The sequence below is a fragment of the Oncorhynchus gorbuscha genome, linkage group LG19, assembly GCF_021184085.1.
Source record: "Oncorhynchus gorbuscha isolate QuinsamMale2020 ecotype Even-year linkage group LG19, OgorEven_v1.0, whole genome shotgun sequence".
Classification (NCBI taxonomy): domain Eukaryota; kingdom Metazoa; phylum Chordata; class Actinopteri; order Salmoniformes; family Salmonidae; genus Oncorhynchus; species Oncorhynchus gorbuscha.
In genome coordinates, this window is record NC_060191.1 from 80312427 (window position 1) to 80329193 (window position 16767).

At 43.1% G+C, this 16767-nt stretch overlaps 1 protein-coding gene across 1 annotated transcript in view; it reads right to left on the reverse strand.

Annotated features, from left to right (window-relative positions):
• Positions 1-16767, reverse strand: part of LOC124005685 (contactin-5-like) — a 570484-nt gene that overhangs the window by 151181 nt on the left and 402536 nt on the right. Inside the window, exons 13-14 of the mRNA XM_046315147.1 lie at positions 14449-14576; positions 12787-12962 (exon numbers count right to left, since the gene is read on the reverse strand). Coding sequence (XP_046171103.1) covers positions 12787-12962; positions 14449-14576 — 304 coding nt within the window. The remainder of the gene's footprint in view (positions 1-12786; positions 12963-14448; positions 14577-16767) is intronic.

Below are 16767 nucleotides of genomic sequence, written 5' to 3' on the forward strand. Positions count from 1 at the left end.
TGTATTATCCCCTGTGTTGTAGGTGTGTATTATCCCCTGTGTTGTAGATGTGTATCATCCCTGTGTTGTAGGTGTGTATTATCCCCTGTGTTGTAGATGTGTATTATCCCCTGTGTTGTAGGTGTGTATTATCCCTGTGTTGTAGGTGTGTATTATCCCCTGTGTTGTAGATGTGTATTATCCCCTGTGTTGTAGGTGTGTATTATCCCTGTGTTGTAGGTGTGTATTATCCCCTGTGTTGTAGGTGTGTATTATCCCCTGTGTTGTAGATGTGTATTATCCCCTGTGTTGTAGATACCTATCATCCCTGTGTTGTACGTGTGTATTATCCCCTGTGTTGTAGATGTGTATTATCCCCTGTGTTGTAGATGTGTATTATCACCTGTGTTGTAGATGTGTATTATCCCCTGTGTTGTAGATGTGTATTATCACCTGTGTTGTAGATGTGTATTATCCCCTGTGTTGTAGATGAGTATTATCCCCTGTGTTGTAGGTGTGTATTATCCCCTGTGTTGTAGGTGTATATTATCTCCTGTGTTGTAGATGTGTATTATCCCCTGTGTTGTAGATACCTATCATCCCTGTGTTGTAGGTGTGTATTATCCCCTGTGTTGTAGGTGTGTATTATACCCTGTGTTGTAGATGTGTATTATCCCCTGTGTTGTAGGTGTCTATTGTCCCCTGTGTTGTAGATGTGTATCATCCCTGTGTTGTAGATGTGTAATATCCCCTGTGTTGTAGATGTGTATTATTCCCTGTGTTGTAGATGTGTATTATCCCCTGTGTTGTAGATACCTATCATCCCTGTGTTGTAGGTGTGTATTATCCCCTGTGTTGTAGATGTGTATTATCCCTGTGTTGTAGATACCTATCATCCCTGTGTTGTAGGTGTGTATTATCCCCTGTGTTGTAGGTGTGTATTATCCCTGTGTTGTAGATGTGTATTATCCCTGTGTTGTAGATGTGTATCATCCCTGTGTTGTAGATGTGTAATATCCCCTGTGTTGTAGATGTGTATTATTCCCTGTGTTGTAGATGTGTATTATCCCTGTGTTGTAGATACCTATCATCCCTGTGTTGTAGGTGTGTATTATCCCCTGTGTTGTAGGTGTGTATTATCCCTGTGTTGTAGATGTGTATTATCCCTGTGTTGTAGATACCTATCATCCCTGTGGTGTAGGTGTGTATTATCCCCTGTGTTGTAGATTTGTATTATCCCCTGTGTTGTAGGTGTGTATTATCCCCTGTGTTGTAGATGTGTATTATCCCCTGTGTTGTAGATACCTATCATCCCAGTGTTGTAGATGTGTATTATCCCTGTGTTGTAGATACCTATCATCCCAGTGTTGTAGATGTGTATTATTCCCTGTGTTGTAGATGTGTATTATCCCCTGTGTTGTAGATACCTATCATCCCCTGTGTTGTAGATGTGTATTATCCCCTGTGTTGTAGATGTGTATTATCCCTGTGTTGTAGATACCTATCATCCCTGTGTTGTAGGTGTGTATTATCCCCTGTGTTGTAGGTGTGTATTATCCCTGTGTTGTAGATGTGTATTATCCCTGTGTTGTAGATGTGTATTATCCCTGTGTTGTAGATACCTATCATCCCTGTGGTGTAGGTGTGTATTATCCCCTGTGTTGTAGGTGTGTATTATCCCCTGTGTTGTAGATGTGTATTATCCCCTGTTTTGTAGATGTGTATTATCCCCTGTGTTGTAGATGAGTATTATCCCCTGTGTTGTAGATGTCTATTATCCCCTGTGTTGTAGATACATATCATCCCTGTGTTGTAGGTGTGTATTATCCCCTGTGTTGTAGGTGTGTATTATCCCTGTGTTGTAGATGTGTATTATCCCCTGTGTTGTAGATGTGTATTATCCCCTGTTTTGTAGATGTGTATTATCCCCTGTGTTATAGATGTGTATTATCCCCTGTGTTGTAGATACCTATCATCCCTGTGTTGTAGATGAGTATTATCCCCTGTGTTGTAGATGTGTATTATCCCCTGTGTTGTAGATGTGTATTATCCCCTGTGTTGTAGATGTGTATTATCCCCTGTGTTGTAGATGTGTATTGTCCCGTGTTGTAGATGTGTATTATCCCCTGTGTTGTAGGTGTGTATTATCCCCTGTGTTGTAGATGTCTATTATCCCCTGTGTTGTAGGTGTGTATTATCCCTGTGTTGTAGATGTGTATTATCCCCTGTGTTGTAGATGTGTATTATCCCCTGTGTTGTAGATGTCTATTATCCCCTGTGTTGTAGATGCGTATTACTGTGTCTCTGTAAAATTAACTGTGTGATTCACTCTGTCTCTATGTAGACGTTGATACACTTGATAGTGTAATTATCTGCATCTCTGTGTCTCTGTCACTTTGTATACGTTGATAAACATGATTGAGAGATTCACTGTCTTTTTGTCTCTGTGTAGAAGTTGATACACTTGATTGTGTGATTTACTGCATTTTTAATCACGGTGACATCAGGGATTATGTGACCTTGACATTAATTGATCCTAATTCAAAAAGTATTTGGTGCAATGAGCCGTGCCTAAACTCAGTAACTATAAACCCTCCCCCTCAAACCTACCAAATGCCTGGGTAAATTGTAATTCTTAAGAAAATGTATTTTAGGCATATGGCTCTGCATATGGCACTTCTAGTATAGGAAAATACAGGTTAGATCATCCAACAAACTGCTTTAGTCAATACAATCTACACTTCTACTAAATGTTTATCCATTACACAGAAACAATGGGGTCTTTCATTCTACTTTATTTATCCAGGTTTGTCCATTTATCCTCACTGAAATACATCTTCCTTACAGGAGAGACTACGTGGTTTTTTCATGACCATTAGAAATGAGAAAAATCTAAATCATAGACAATTTAGGTGTAACTACCTACTGTGTTGAGGTATAATGACCTACTGTATTGAGGTATAATGACCTACTGTATTGAGGTATAATGGCCTACTGTATTGAGGTATAAAGGTCTACTGTATAGTGGGATAAAAGCCAACTGTATTGAGGTATAACGGCCTACTGTATTGTGGTATAAAAGCCAACTGTATTGAGGTATAATGGCCTACTGTATTGTGGTATAAAAGCCAACTGTATTGAGGTATAACAGCCTACTGTATTGAGGTCTAATGGCCTACTGTATTGTGTTATAACATCCTACTGTAATTGAGGTATATTGGCCTACTGTATTGAGGTATAATGACCTACTGTATTGAGTTATTGCGACCTACTGAATTGAGGTATAACGACCTACTGTATTGAGGTATAATGATCGACTGTAATGAGGGATAACAGCCTACTGTGTTGAGGTATAATATCCTACAGTATTGAGGTATATTGGCCTACTGTATTGAGGTATAATGACCTACTGTATTGAGTTATTGCGACCTACTGAATTGAGGTATAACGACCTACTGTATTGAGGTATAATGATCGACTGTAATGAGGGATAACAGCCTACTGTGTTGAGGTATAATATCATACAGTATTGAGGTATATTGGCCTACTGTATTGAGGTATAATGACCTACTGTATTGAGTTATTGCGACCTACTGAATTGAGGTATAACGACCTACTGTATTGAGGTATAACAGCCTACTATGTTGAGGTATAATATCCTACAGTATTGAGGTATATTGGCCTACTGTATTGAGGTATAACGACCTACTGTATTGAGGTATAACAATCTACTGTATTAAGGTATAACTATCTGGTGTATTGAGGTATAACTATCTAGTGTATTGAGGTATAATGGAAAACTGTATTGAGGTATAACTATGTAGTGTATTGAGGTATAACATCCTACTGTAATTGAGGTATATTGGCCTACTGTATTGAGGTATAACTATCTAGTGTATTGAGTTATTGCGACCTACTGAATTGAGGTATAACGACCTACTGTATTGAGGTATAATGATCGACTGTAATGAGGGATAACAGCCTACTGTGTTGAGGTATAATATCCTACAGTATTGAGGTATAATGACCTACTGTATTGAGTTATTGCGACCTACTGAATTGAGGTATAACGACCTACTGTATTGAGGTATAACAGCCTACTATGTTGAGGTATAATATCCTACAGTATTGAGGTATATTGGCCTACTGTATTGAGGTATAACGACCTACTGTATTGAGGTATAACAATCTACTGTATTAAGGTATAACTATCTGGTGTATTGAGGTATAACTATCTAGTGTATTGAGGTATAATGGAAAACTGTATTGAGGTAGAACTATGTAGTGTATTGAGGTATAACGACCTACTGTATTGAGGAATAATGACCTACTGTATTGAGGTATAACTATCTTGTGTATTGAGGTATAACAGCCTACTATATTGAGATATATTGTTCTACTGTATTGAGGTATAAAGACCTACTGTATTGAGGTATAACTATCTAGTGTATTGAGGTATATTGGCCTACTGTATTGAGGTATATTGTCCTACTGTATGGAGGTATAACGACCCACTGTATTGAGGTATAAAGATCTACTGTATTGCGGTAAAATGTTCTATTTGATTAAGCTATAAGACGACAATATTCAGGTATAACAGCTACTGTATTGAGGTATAATGGCCTGCTCTATTGAGGGATACAGTACCCCTTGATTTATTTACGTTACAACCTTAATCTAAAATGGATTAAATAAAAACAAATCCTCAGCAGTCTACACACAATACGCCATAATGATAAAGTGTGTTTCCATTGATAATCCCTAAAATGTTTCTACAACCTGATTGGCGTCCAACGGTTTGACAGCTCACTCCCTGTCATAAATGTAAAGGAAAGGAGATCTCGGTCTCAAAACCAAGGAATGTTCTTTATTAACTCTAACACATTCTAAAGCACTACTGGAACAATATTTCTAACATACGAACGAGGGATGGTCAGAGATGATCTGTAGAAAATGAATGTTATATTGTTTTTTATTTTGTGATGTCATTAACATGTTTATAAAGGAAATACTGTAACTTAAAGTATTTACTCTACAGATATGAAATCACCATACTTAACGTTGTATCTGAAAAAGCATAAGTATTTTTGTTAAGATGTGATTTTAGGAGGTATAAGAGAATCTATCTCTTAGAAACTGAGCATAGTAAGTAGCCATGCCCCAAGTGAGGTCAGAGAGCGTGCCAGAGTGCATAAAAGGATTGATAACAGAAATTCACATTAGACCAGAAAAGCGTGGATGCGGTAGCTACATGTTTGAAATGGTTGGAACTTTGAACCTCAACACAAGGTGAAGAAAATAAACTCACCTCCCAGACTAGACCAGAAGATTGCCAGGCTGCAGCTGCACATGTAAAGTGATTCAAACTCTGGCAAACAACACGATTTGGAGAGAGGAGAAAACTCCCATTTTGAACAAAGACTGATAGTCCTGAGTCAAATATCTACAAAAGCAAACTCTTCAAACCATCCTATTACTCTTGTCAAATCCCCGTAGTACACTACTCTCATCACCCCACTGGACCATCGGCACGGCTGGCTGGCCTATCTTCAGATAAACAGCTTCAGGAGCAAATTGAACAGTTGTGTTATTAAACTGCACCGTTTGGAGACGGTTTTTTGCTCTCCTGCGTCTGACTTCTCTGTCGCCAGTACGCACCCCTTACACTCTCTCTCTCTCCCTCCCTCCATATTCTTCTAACAAGCCGCCATATGTTTTCAGTCCACATGGGACCTTTTTACCATTAAGTGTGTATGTTTATTCTGTGTTATTACTAAGTTAGCTAGCAAATAAATAATTAACCCAATTAGTGCTGAGTAATAAGTAAGGCTTGTGTTTTTACAAATTCAGGAAGTTACGACTGTTCAGAATGATGATATGATAAGATGTTATGATTTAATACCTTTGGAGTTTAATTAATACCATTGGAGTTTAATTTAGAAGACTCTTTAAACAACCACGCTCTCCCAAATTCCTAATGAGTTAATTAATCGGGTAACAATTAAACATAGTCAGTGGATTAAATCAATAAGGGGTCATCAGATTAATGAAAGTCACGACACAGTGCATGTCAGAGCAGAAACCAAGCTATGAGGGCGAAGGAATTGTCGAGAGCTACAAGACAGGATTGTGTTGAGGCACAGATCTGGGGAAGGGTTTCAAAATATTTCTGCAGCATTGAAGGTCCCTAAGAACACAGTGGCCTCCATCATTCTTAAATGAAAGACTATTCCTAGAGCTGGCCGCCCCGCCAAACTGAGCAATCGGGGGAAAAGAGCCTTGGACAAGAAGGTGACCAAGAACCCGATGGTCACTCTGAATGCCAAAAGTCACATCTGGAGGAAACCTGGCACCATCCCGACAGTGAAGACTGGTGTTGGCAGCATCAGGCTGTGGGGATGTTTTTCAGCGGCAGGGACTGCGAGACTAGTCAGGATCAAGGCAAAGATGAACAGAGCAAAGTTCAGAGAGATCCTTGATGAAAATCTGCACTCAGGACCTCGGACTGGGGGCGAAGGTTCACCTTCCAACAGGTCAACGACCCTAATCACACAGCCAAGACAACGCAGGAGTTGCTTCGGGACTCTGAATGTCCTTGAGTGGCCTAGCCAGAGCCCAGACTTGAACCTGATCTAACATCTCTAGAGAGACCTGAAAATAGCTGTACAGTGAAGCTCCCCATCCAACCTGGGAGAAACTGTTATGCAGGTGAATGAGGACCCAAAAGCGACTTGGCGAAAACAGAGTATTTAATCCAGTAAAGTTACTTTACAAACAAAAGGCATAATACTACTCGTAATGACGAGAACAGACAGGAGACTTGATCAAGAACTGCAGGTTGCCTCGGGAAGGCACTTGAACGTAGCAGACTCAGACACCTGCTCACCACGCAGCATCTGAGGGAAACACGACACGACAGGGCAATACATAGACACAGCACGGTGAACAATAGATAAGGATCCGACAGGACAGGAACGGAAAACAAGGGAAGAAATAGGGACTCTAATCAGGGGAAAAGATAAGGAACAGGTGTGGGAAGACTAAATGATGATTAGGGGAATAGGAACAGCTGGGAGCAGGAACGGAACGATAGAGAGAGGAGAGAGAGGGAGGGGGAGAGAGAGGGATAGAAAAAGGGAACGAACCTAATAAGACCAGCAGGGGGAAACGAACAGAAGGGAAAGCATAATGACAAGACAATCTAAGACAAAACATGACAGTACCCCCCACTCACCGAGCGCCTCCTGGCGCACTCGAGGAGGAATCCTGGCGGCAACGGAGGAAATCATCAATAAGTGAACGGTCCAGCACGTCCCGAGACGGAACCCAACTCCTCTCCTCAGGACCGTAACCCTCCCAATCCACTAAGTATTGGTGACCCCGTCCCCGAGAACGCATGTCCATGATCTTACGTACCTTGTAAATAGGTGCGCTCTCGACAAGGACGGGAGGGGGGAGGGAAGACGAACGGGGTGCGAAGAAAGGGCTTGACACAGGAGACATGGAAGACAGGATGGACGCGACGAAGATGTCGCGGAAGAAGCAGTCGCACAGCGACAGGATTGACGACCTGGGAGACACGGAACGGACCAATGAACCGCGGAGTCAACTTACGAGAAGCTGTCGTAAGAGGAAGGTTGCGAGTGGAAAGCCACACTCTCTGGCCGCAACAATACCTTGGACTCTTAATCCTGCGTTTATTGGCGGCTCTCACAGTCTGTGCCCTGTAACGGCAAAGTGCAGACCTCACCCTCCTCCAGGTGCGCTCACAACGTTGGACAAACGCTTGAGCGGAGGGAACGCTGGACTCGGCAAGCTGGGATGAGAACAGAGGAGGCTGGTAACCCAGACTACTCTGAAACGGAGATAACCCGGTAGCAGACGAAGGAAGCGAGTTGTGAGCGTATTCTGCCCAGGGGAGCTGTTCTGCCCAAGACGCAGGGTTTCTGAAAGAAAGGCTGCGTAGTATGCGACCAATCGTCTGATTGGCCCTCTCTGCTTGACCGTTAGACTGGGGATGAAACCCGGAAGAGAGACTGACGGACGCACCAATCAAACGACAGAACTCCCTCCAAAACTGTGACGTGAATTGCGGGCCTCTGTCTGAAACGGCGTCTAACGGGAGGCCATGAATTCTGAACACATTCTCGATAATGATTTGTGCCGTCTCCTTAGCGGAAGGAAGTTTAGCGAGGGGAATGAAATGTGCCGCCTTAGAGAACCTATCGACAACCGTAAGAATCACAGTCTTCCCCGCAGACAAAGGCAGACCGGTAATGAAGTCTAGGGCGATGTGAGACCATGGTCGAGAAGGAATGGGGAGCGGTCTGAGACGACCGGCAGGAGGAGAGTTACCCGACTTAGTCTGCGCGCAGTCCGAACAAGCAGCCACGAAACGGCGCGTGTCACGCTCCTGAGTCGGCCACCAAAAGCGCTGGCGAATAGACGCAAGAGTGCCTCGAACACCGGGATGACCAGCTAACTTGGCAGAGTGAGCCCACTGAAGAACAGCCAGACGAGTGGAAACAGGAACGAAAAGGAGGTTACTAGGACAAGCGCGCGACGCAGTGTGCGTGAGTGCTTGCTTAACCTGTCTTTCAATTCCCCAGACTGTCAACCCGACAACACGCCCATAAGGAAGAATCCCCTCGGGATCAGTAGAAGCCACAGAAGAACTAAACAGACGGGATAAGGCATCAGGCTTGGTGTTTTTGCTACCCGGACGGTAAGAAATCACAAACTCGAAACGAGCGAAAAACAACGCCCAACGAGCTTGACGGGCATTAAGTCGTTTGGCAGAACGGATGTACTCAAGGTTCTTATGGTCTGTCCAAACGACAAAAGGAACGGTCGCCCCCTCCAACCACTGTCGCCATTCGCCTAGGGCTAAGCGGATGGCGAGCAGTTCACGGTTACCCACATCATAGTTGCGCTCAGATGGCGACAGGCGATGAGAAAAATAAGCGCAAGGATGAACCTTATCGTCAGACTGGAAGCGCTGGGATAGAATGGCTCCCACGCCTACCTCTGAAGCGTCAACCTCGACAATGAATTGTCTAGTGACGTCAGGAGTAACGAGGATAGGAGCGGACGTAAAACGTTCTTTTAGAAGATCAAAAGCTCCCTGGGCGGAACCGGACCACTTAAAACACGTCTTGACAGAAGTAAGAGCTGTGAGAGGGGCAGCAACTTGACCGAAATTACGAATGAAACGCCGATAGAAATTAGCGAAACCTAAAAAGCGCTGCAACTCGACACGTGACCTTGGAACGGGCCAATCACTGACAGCTTGGACCTTAGCGGAATCCATCTGAATGCCTTCAGCGGAAATAACGGAACCGAGAAAAGTAACGGAGGAGACATGAAAAGAGCACTTCTCAGCCTTTACGTAGAGACAATTCTCTAAAAGGCGCTGTAGAACACGTCGAACGTGCTGAACATGAATCTCGAGTGACGGTGAAAAAATCAGGATATCGTCAAGATAGACAAAAACAAAGATGTTCAGCATGTCTCTCAGAACATCATTAACTAATGCCTGAAAAACAGCTGGCGCATTGGCGAGACCAAACGGCAGAACCCGGTACTCAAAATGCCCTAACGGAGTGTTAAACGCCGTTTTCCACTCGTCCCCCTCTCTGATGCGCACGAGATGGTAAGCGTTACGAAGGTCCAACTTAGTAAAGCACCTGGCTCCCTGCAGAATCTCGAAGGCTGATGACATAAGGGGAAGCGGATAACGATTCTTAACCGTTATGTCATTCAGCCCTCGATAATCCACGCAGGGGCGCAGAGTACCGTCCTTCTTCTTAACAAAAAGAACCCCGCCCCGGCCGGAGAGGAAGAAGGCACTATGGTACCGGCGTCAAGAGACACAGATAAATAATCCTCGAGAGCCTTACGTTCGGGAGCCGACAGAGAGTATAGTCTACCCCGAGGAGGAGTGGTCCCCGGAAGGAGATCAATACTACAATCATACGACCGGTGAGGAGGAAGGGAGTTGGCTCGGGACCGACTGAAGACCGTGCGCAGATCATGATATTCCTCCGGCACTCCTGTCAAATCGCCAGGTTCCTCCTGAGAAGTGGGGACAGAAGAAATGGGAGGGATGGCAGACATTAAACACTTCACATGACAAGAAACGTTCCAGGATAGGATAGAATTACTAGACCAATTAATAGAAGGATTATGACATACTAGCCAGGGATGACCCAAAACAACAGGTGTAAAAGGTGAACGAAAAATCAAAAAAGAAATAGTCTCACTGTGGTTACCAGATACTGTGAGAGTTAAAGGTAGTGTCTCAAATCTGATACTGGGAAGATGACTACCATCTAAGGCAAACATGGGCGTAGGCTTGTCTAACTGTCTGAAAGGAATGTCATGTTTCCGAGCCCATGCTTCGTCCATGAAACAACCCTCAGCCCCAGAGTCAATCAAGGCACTGCATGTAGCACCCGAACCGGTCCAGCGTAGATGGACCGACATAGTAGTACAGGATCTAGATGAAGAGACCTGAGTAGTAGCGCTCACCAGTAGCCCTCCGCTTACTGATGAGCTCTGGCCTTTACTGGACATGAATTGACAAAATGTCCATCAAATCCGCAATAGAGGCACAGGCGGTTGGTGATCCTCCGTTCCCTCTCCTTGGTCGAGATGCGAATACCTCCCAGCTGCATGGGCTCAGTCTCTGAGCCAGAGGAGGGAGATGGTTGCAATGCGGAGCAGGGAAACACCGTTGACGCGAGCTCTCCTCCACGAGCTTGGTGACGAAGATCTACCCGTCGTTCTATGCGGATGGCGAGAGCAATCAAAGAGTCCACACTGGAAGGAACCTCCCGAGAGAGAATCTCATCTTTGACCACTGCGTGGAGTCCCTCCAGAAAACGAGCGAGCAGCGCCGGCTCGTTCCAGTCACTAGAGGCAGCAAGAGTGCGAAACTCAATAGAGTAATCCGTTATGGATCGATCACCTTGGCATAGGGAAGCCAGGGCCCTAGAAGCCTCCCTACCAAAAACTGAACGGTCAAAAACCCGAATCATCTCCTCTTTAAAGTTCTGGTAATTGTTAGAACAATCAGCCCTTGCCTCCCAGATAGCTGTGCCCCACTCTCGAGCCCGGCCAGTAAGGAGTGAAATGACGTAAGCAACCCGAGCTCTCTCGCTAGAGTATGTGTTGGGTTGGAGAGAGAACACAATATCACACTGGGTGAGAAAGGAGCGGCACTCCGTGGGCTGCCCGGAGTAGCAAGGTGGGTTATTAACCCTAGGTTCCGGAGGCTCGGCAGGCCAGGAAGTAACAGGTGGCACGAGACGAAGACTCTGGAACTGTCCAGAGAGGTCGGAAACCTGAGCGGCCAGGTTCTCCACGGCATGGCGAGCAGCAGACAATTCCTGCTCGTGTCTGCCGAGCATGGCTCCTTGGATCTCGACGGCAGTGTTACGAGCATCTGTAGTCGCTGGGTCCATTCCTTGGTCGGATCCTTCTGTTATGCAGGTGAATGAGGACCCAAAAGCGACTTGGCGAAAACAGAGTATTTAATCCAGTAAAGTTACTTTACAAACAAAAGGCATAATACTACTCGTAATGACGAGAACAGACAGGAGACTTGATCAAGAACTGCAGGTTGCCTCGGGAAGGCACTTGAACGTAGCAGACTCAGACACCTGCTCACCACGCAGCATCTGAGGGAAACACGACACGACAGGGCAATACATAGACACAGCACGGTGAACAATAGATAAGGATCCGACAGGACAGGAACGGAAAACAAGGGAAGAAATAGGGACTCTAATCAGGGGAAAAGATAAGGAACAGGTGTGGGAAGACTAAATGATGATTAGGGGAATAGGAACAGCTGGGAGCAGGAACGGAACGATAGAGAGAGGAGAGAGAGGGAGGGGGAGAGAGAGGGATAGAAAAAGGGAACGAACCTAATAAGACCAGCAGGGGGAAACGAACAGAAGGGAAAGCATAATGACAAGACAATCTAAGACAAAACATGACAGAAACTCCCCAAATGCAGGTGTGGGAGAAACTCCACAGATACTGGTGTGCCAAGCTTGTAGTGTCCTACCCAAGAAGACTCAAGGCTGTAATTGCAGCCAAAGGTGCTTCAATAAAGTACTGCAAAAATGGTCTGAATACTTCTGTGATATTTCATTTTTTTGGTTTTGAAATATTTGCTTTAAAATATTTGCTAAAATAAAATACAAAAGGGGTTTTGCTTTGTCATTATGAGGTATTGTGTGTAGATTGATGAGTAAAATAAACCATTTAATCAATTTTAGAATAAGTCTTTAACGTAACAAAATGTGGAAAAATCAAGGGTTCAGAATACTCTATCAATGTATATTTACTTAATGTAACAAAGTGTATTTCATTACTGCATTGAGTTATATTTACTTAATGTAATAAAGTATATTTCATTACTGCATTGAGTTATAACTAGCTACTGTACTGAGTTATAACTAGCTACTGTATTGAGTTATAACTAGCTACTGTATTGAGTTATAACTAGATACTGTATTGAGTTATAACTAGCTACTGTATTAAGTTATAACTAGCTACTGTATTGAGTTAGAACTAGCTACTGTATTGAGTTATAACTAGCTACTGTATTGAGTTATAACTAGCTACTGTATTGAGTTATAACTAGCTACTGTATTGAGTTATAACTAGCTACTGTATTAAGTTATAACTAGCTACTGTATTGAGTTATAACTAGCTACTGTATTGAGTTATAACTAGCTACTGTATTGAGTTATAACTAGCTACTGTATTGAGTTATAACTAGAGTCATCTACTTACTCTTTGGATGTATTCAAAATGTCCACCGTCCTGTTGGAAGTTGAGGGGCTGCTGGTTGAGGAGCCACTGGAAGGCCACTTCCAGAGATGGGTCATGTGACACCTTACAGCTGAGCACCACGCTCTCCCCCACCGTCACCTCCACTTTGCAGGGGCTCAATTCCACACGCATAGCCTCTGGAAGCACAGCAATGCTATATCTTAGCACTGTCATCACAACATTGCTACATCTTAGCACTGTCATCACAACACCTCTGAACAGGACACACCACTGCTGCACTTATAACGCTAACGCTGATATAGACTCAGTCATCTTCACATGCTAATACTGCTGCACTGTTAGGATATAACGCTGATATAGACTCAGTCATCTTCACATGCTAATACTGCTGCACTGTTAGGATATAACGCTGATATAGACTCAGTCATCTTCACATGCTAATACTGCTGCACTGTTAGGTTATAACGCTAACGCTGATATAGACTCAGTCATCTTCACATGCTAATACTGCTGCACTGTTAGGATATAACGCTGATATAGACTCAGTCATCTTCACATGCTAATACTGCTGCACTGTTAGGATATAACGCTAACGCTGATATAGACTCAGTCATCTTCACATGCTAATACTGCTGCACTGTTAGGATATAACGCTAACGCTGATATAGACTCAGTCATCTTCACATGCTAATACTGCTGCACTGTTAGGATATAACGCTAACGCTGATATAGACTCAGTCATCTTCACATGCTAATACTGCTGCACTGTTAGGATATAACACTAACCTAGACTAGGTCTCTTCACATGCTAATACTGCTGCACTGTTAGGATATAACACTAACCTAGACTAGGTCTCTTCACATGCTAATACTGCTGCACTGTTAGGATACAACACTAACCTAGACTCTGTACTGTTCAAGTGATAACACAGGTTTTTGTCAACTCGTCTGACTATTAGTGTCATACCATCTATGGTGTGTCTATGGTTTATAATATAAGACAAAGATATTCAGAGATAACCACTAACTCTAGCCCATTACATTGCCATCTTAGGACCCACCATAGTTGACGCTAGACTGGTCACAGATCTGGATGTGTTAATGAGACAATTCTGACTATCGGTGTTATTTTATACATTTTTAGTCATTTTGCAGAGCTACTTACAGTAGTGAGAGCATACATTTTCATTCTGGTCCCCCAGGGGAATCGCAATGCTCTGCCAGCAGAGCTACATGGGACTATGCCATTTGTAGGCCTATGGCTATAGTGGCATGGCATCAATAATCCACAGAAATTGACAAAAGCACGTTTGGCATCTGAAGTGTCATTATCAAAACAAATCCTGAACACTAAACCCTGACGCAGGTCAAACACTCTACACCCAGGGTCTCTTTAGATCTTTAGATCTGAATGCTGCATTACATTACAGGCCCTTTTACGCTGTCAAATAGTGTTCCCTTGTGAAATGATTCTTGAATGTGAAAACCCTTTTGCTTCACGGTCGAGCGAACAGAAAGTCCGTTCCTTCTCCCCCTCTCTCTCACCTCCGCCCCGCCCCGGCACTCAGGCAAAGGTGGCGGAAACGACATTGGGGAACTGTTTACTGGTGTGTGACTGGCATTAATTTGGCAGGAAAATAAAGACCACTGGGCATCGCTTACCTTTTACCCAGAGCAAGGCCGTCATCTCAGCCGAACCAAACTGATTCTCAGCTCGACATACATAGTCCCCCTCGTCAGAGCGGGTGGAGTTGATGATCCTCAGAGTGTTGTTTCGTAATAACATTATCCTGTCAGAGAACACAAAGCAAAGACAATACAAAGGCAATACAAATCAATACAGGTATGGAAACAAAACAGCTTCATTCATGGAGGTTTAGTAGCTTGTGTTATTCATTAAATTATATGAAGTTGCTGGAAGAGGGAAGATGAGCTCAGAAAGTCAAAAAGCAGCGTATGTAGGTATTTTAGAACGTCCCTTTGGGGATATTAAACATTTCATATACCGTATGTTCTATCTAGGTCCGACAAAATGATTGTACTGATTTCTAAGAGCAAGTTGCGCAGATAGATCCCACGGAAAGGTCATGCTCTATGTATGTAGTATATGTATGTACTATATGTATGTACATAAGTACTGTTCATATGTACTGTATGTATGTATATAAGTACTGTTCATATGTACTGTATGTATGTACGTAAGTACTGTTCATATGTACTGTATGTATGTACATAAGTACTGTTCATATGTACTGTATATGTACAGTATGTATGCACTGTATATTTGTACTGTATGTATGTACTGTGCATGTACTGTATGTATGTATATAAGTACTGTTCATATGTACTGTATGTATGTGTAACGGATTTGAAACGGCCAGCTTAGTTAGCAGTGGTGCGCACTAAATAGCGTTTCAATCGGTGACGTCACTTGCTCTGAGACCTTGAAGTAGTGGTTCCCCTTGCTCTGCAAGGGCCGCGGATTTTGTGGAGCGATGGGTAACGATGCTTCGTGGGTGACTGTTGGTGTGTGCAGAGGGTCCCTGGTTCGCTGTTACATATACTGTTACATATGGTATTTACTGTACATATGTACTGTGTATGTACTGTGTATATGTACTGTAGTTATGACTGTATATGTACTGTATGTGTGTACTGTATGTACTGTATGTGTGTACTGTATGTACTGTATGTGTGTACTGTATGTACTGTATGTGTGTACTGTATGTACACTACCATTCAAAAGTTTGGGGTCACTTAGAAATGTCCTTGTTTTTGAAAGAAAAGCACATTTCTTTGTCCATTAAAATAACATAATAGGGATCAGAAATACAGTGTAGACATTGTTAAAACCTGTTTTGATAGGGGGCAGTATTTTCACGTCCGGATGAAAAGCGTGCCCAAAGTAAACTGCGTGCTACTCAGGCCCGCTCGCTCCACTTCATTTTTTCAGCTATTGAACACGGTTTATTCAATCTTAAACTTGGTCGATTATTTAAGATATAAATACCTAAAGTTATATCAGGAAAGTTGTTTGAAATGTTTGGACCAAGATTACAGGTAACTTATTAGGTAATGTGTAGTCATGTTGGGCGAGTTGGAACCGGTGTTTTTCTGAATTGAACGCCAAATAAATGGAAATTTTGGAGATATAACGACGGAATTAATCAAAAGGACCCTTTGTGATGTTTCTGGGACATATTGGAGTGCCAACAGGAGAAGATCTTCAAAGGAAAGGCAGGAATTATATCGTTATTTCTAAGTTTTGTGTCACGCCTGGCGGGTTGAAATATGATTGTCATGTGTTTGTTTGATGGGGTGTTATCCTCAGATAATAGCATGGTTTGCCTTCGCCGTAAAGCCTTTTTGAAATCGGGGATGGTGGCTGAAGTTAAGAGGTTAAGGTGTATTTTATTGTATTAGACTTCTGATTGTATGACAGTTAAATATATCTAATCATTCATTTTGAATTTCGCGGTCTGCAATTTCACCGGATGTTGTGGAAACGTTTCGCTAGTGGAACCCCTAGCCGTAAATTACTATTGTAGCTGAAACCGGCAGATTTTTCATGGAATATCTGCAACGGCGTACAGAGGCCCATTATCAGCAACCATCACTCCTGTGTTCCAATGGCACGTAGTTTTAGCTGAGTCTATCATTTTAAAAGACTAGTTGATCATTAGAAAACCCCTTTGCAATGAAATAGTACCCACAAAAAACAGTCTCAACATCAACAGTGAAGATGAGAGTCTGGGATGCTGGCGTTCTTTTATTTGTATTGTCTGAGATATGGCATTTTCTTTGCAACTCTGCAGAGAACGCAGCAACCCGGAGTCACCTCTTCACTGTTGACGTTGAGACTGGTGTTTTGCGGGTACTATTTAATGAGGCTGCCAGTTGAGGACTTGTGAGGCGTCTGTTTCTCAAACTAGACACTCGAATCTACTTGTCCTCTTGCTCAGTTGTGCACCGGGGCCTCCC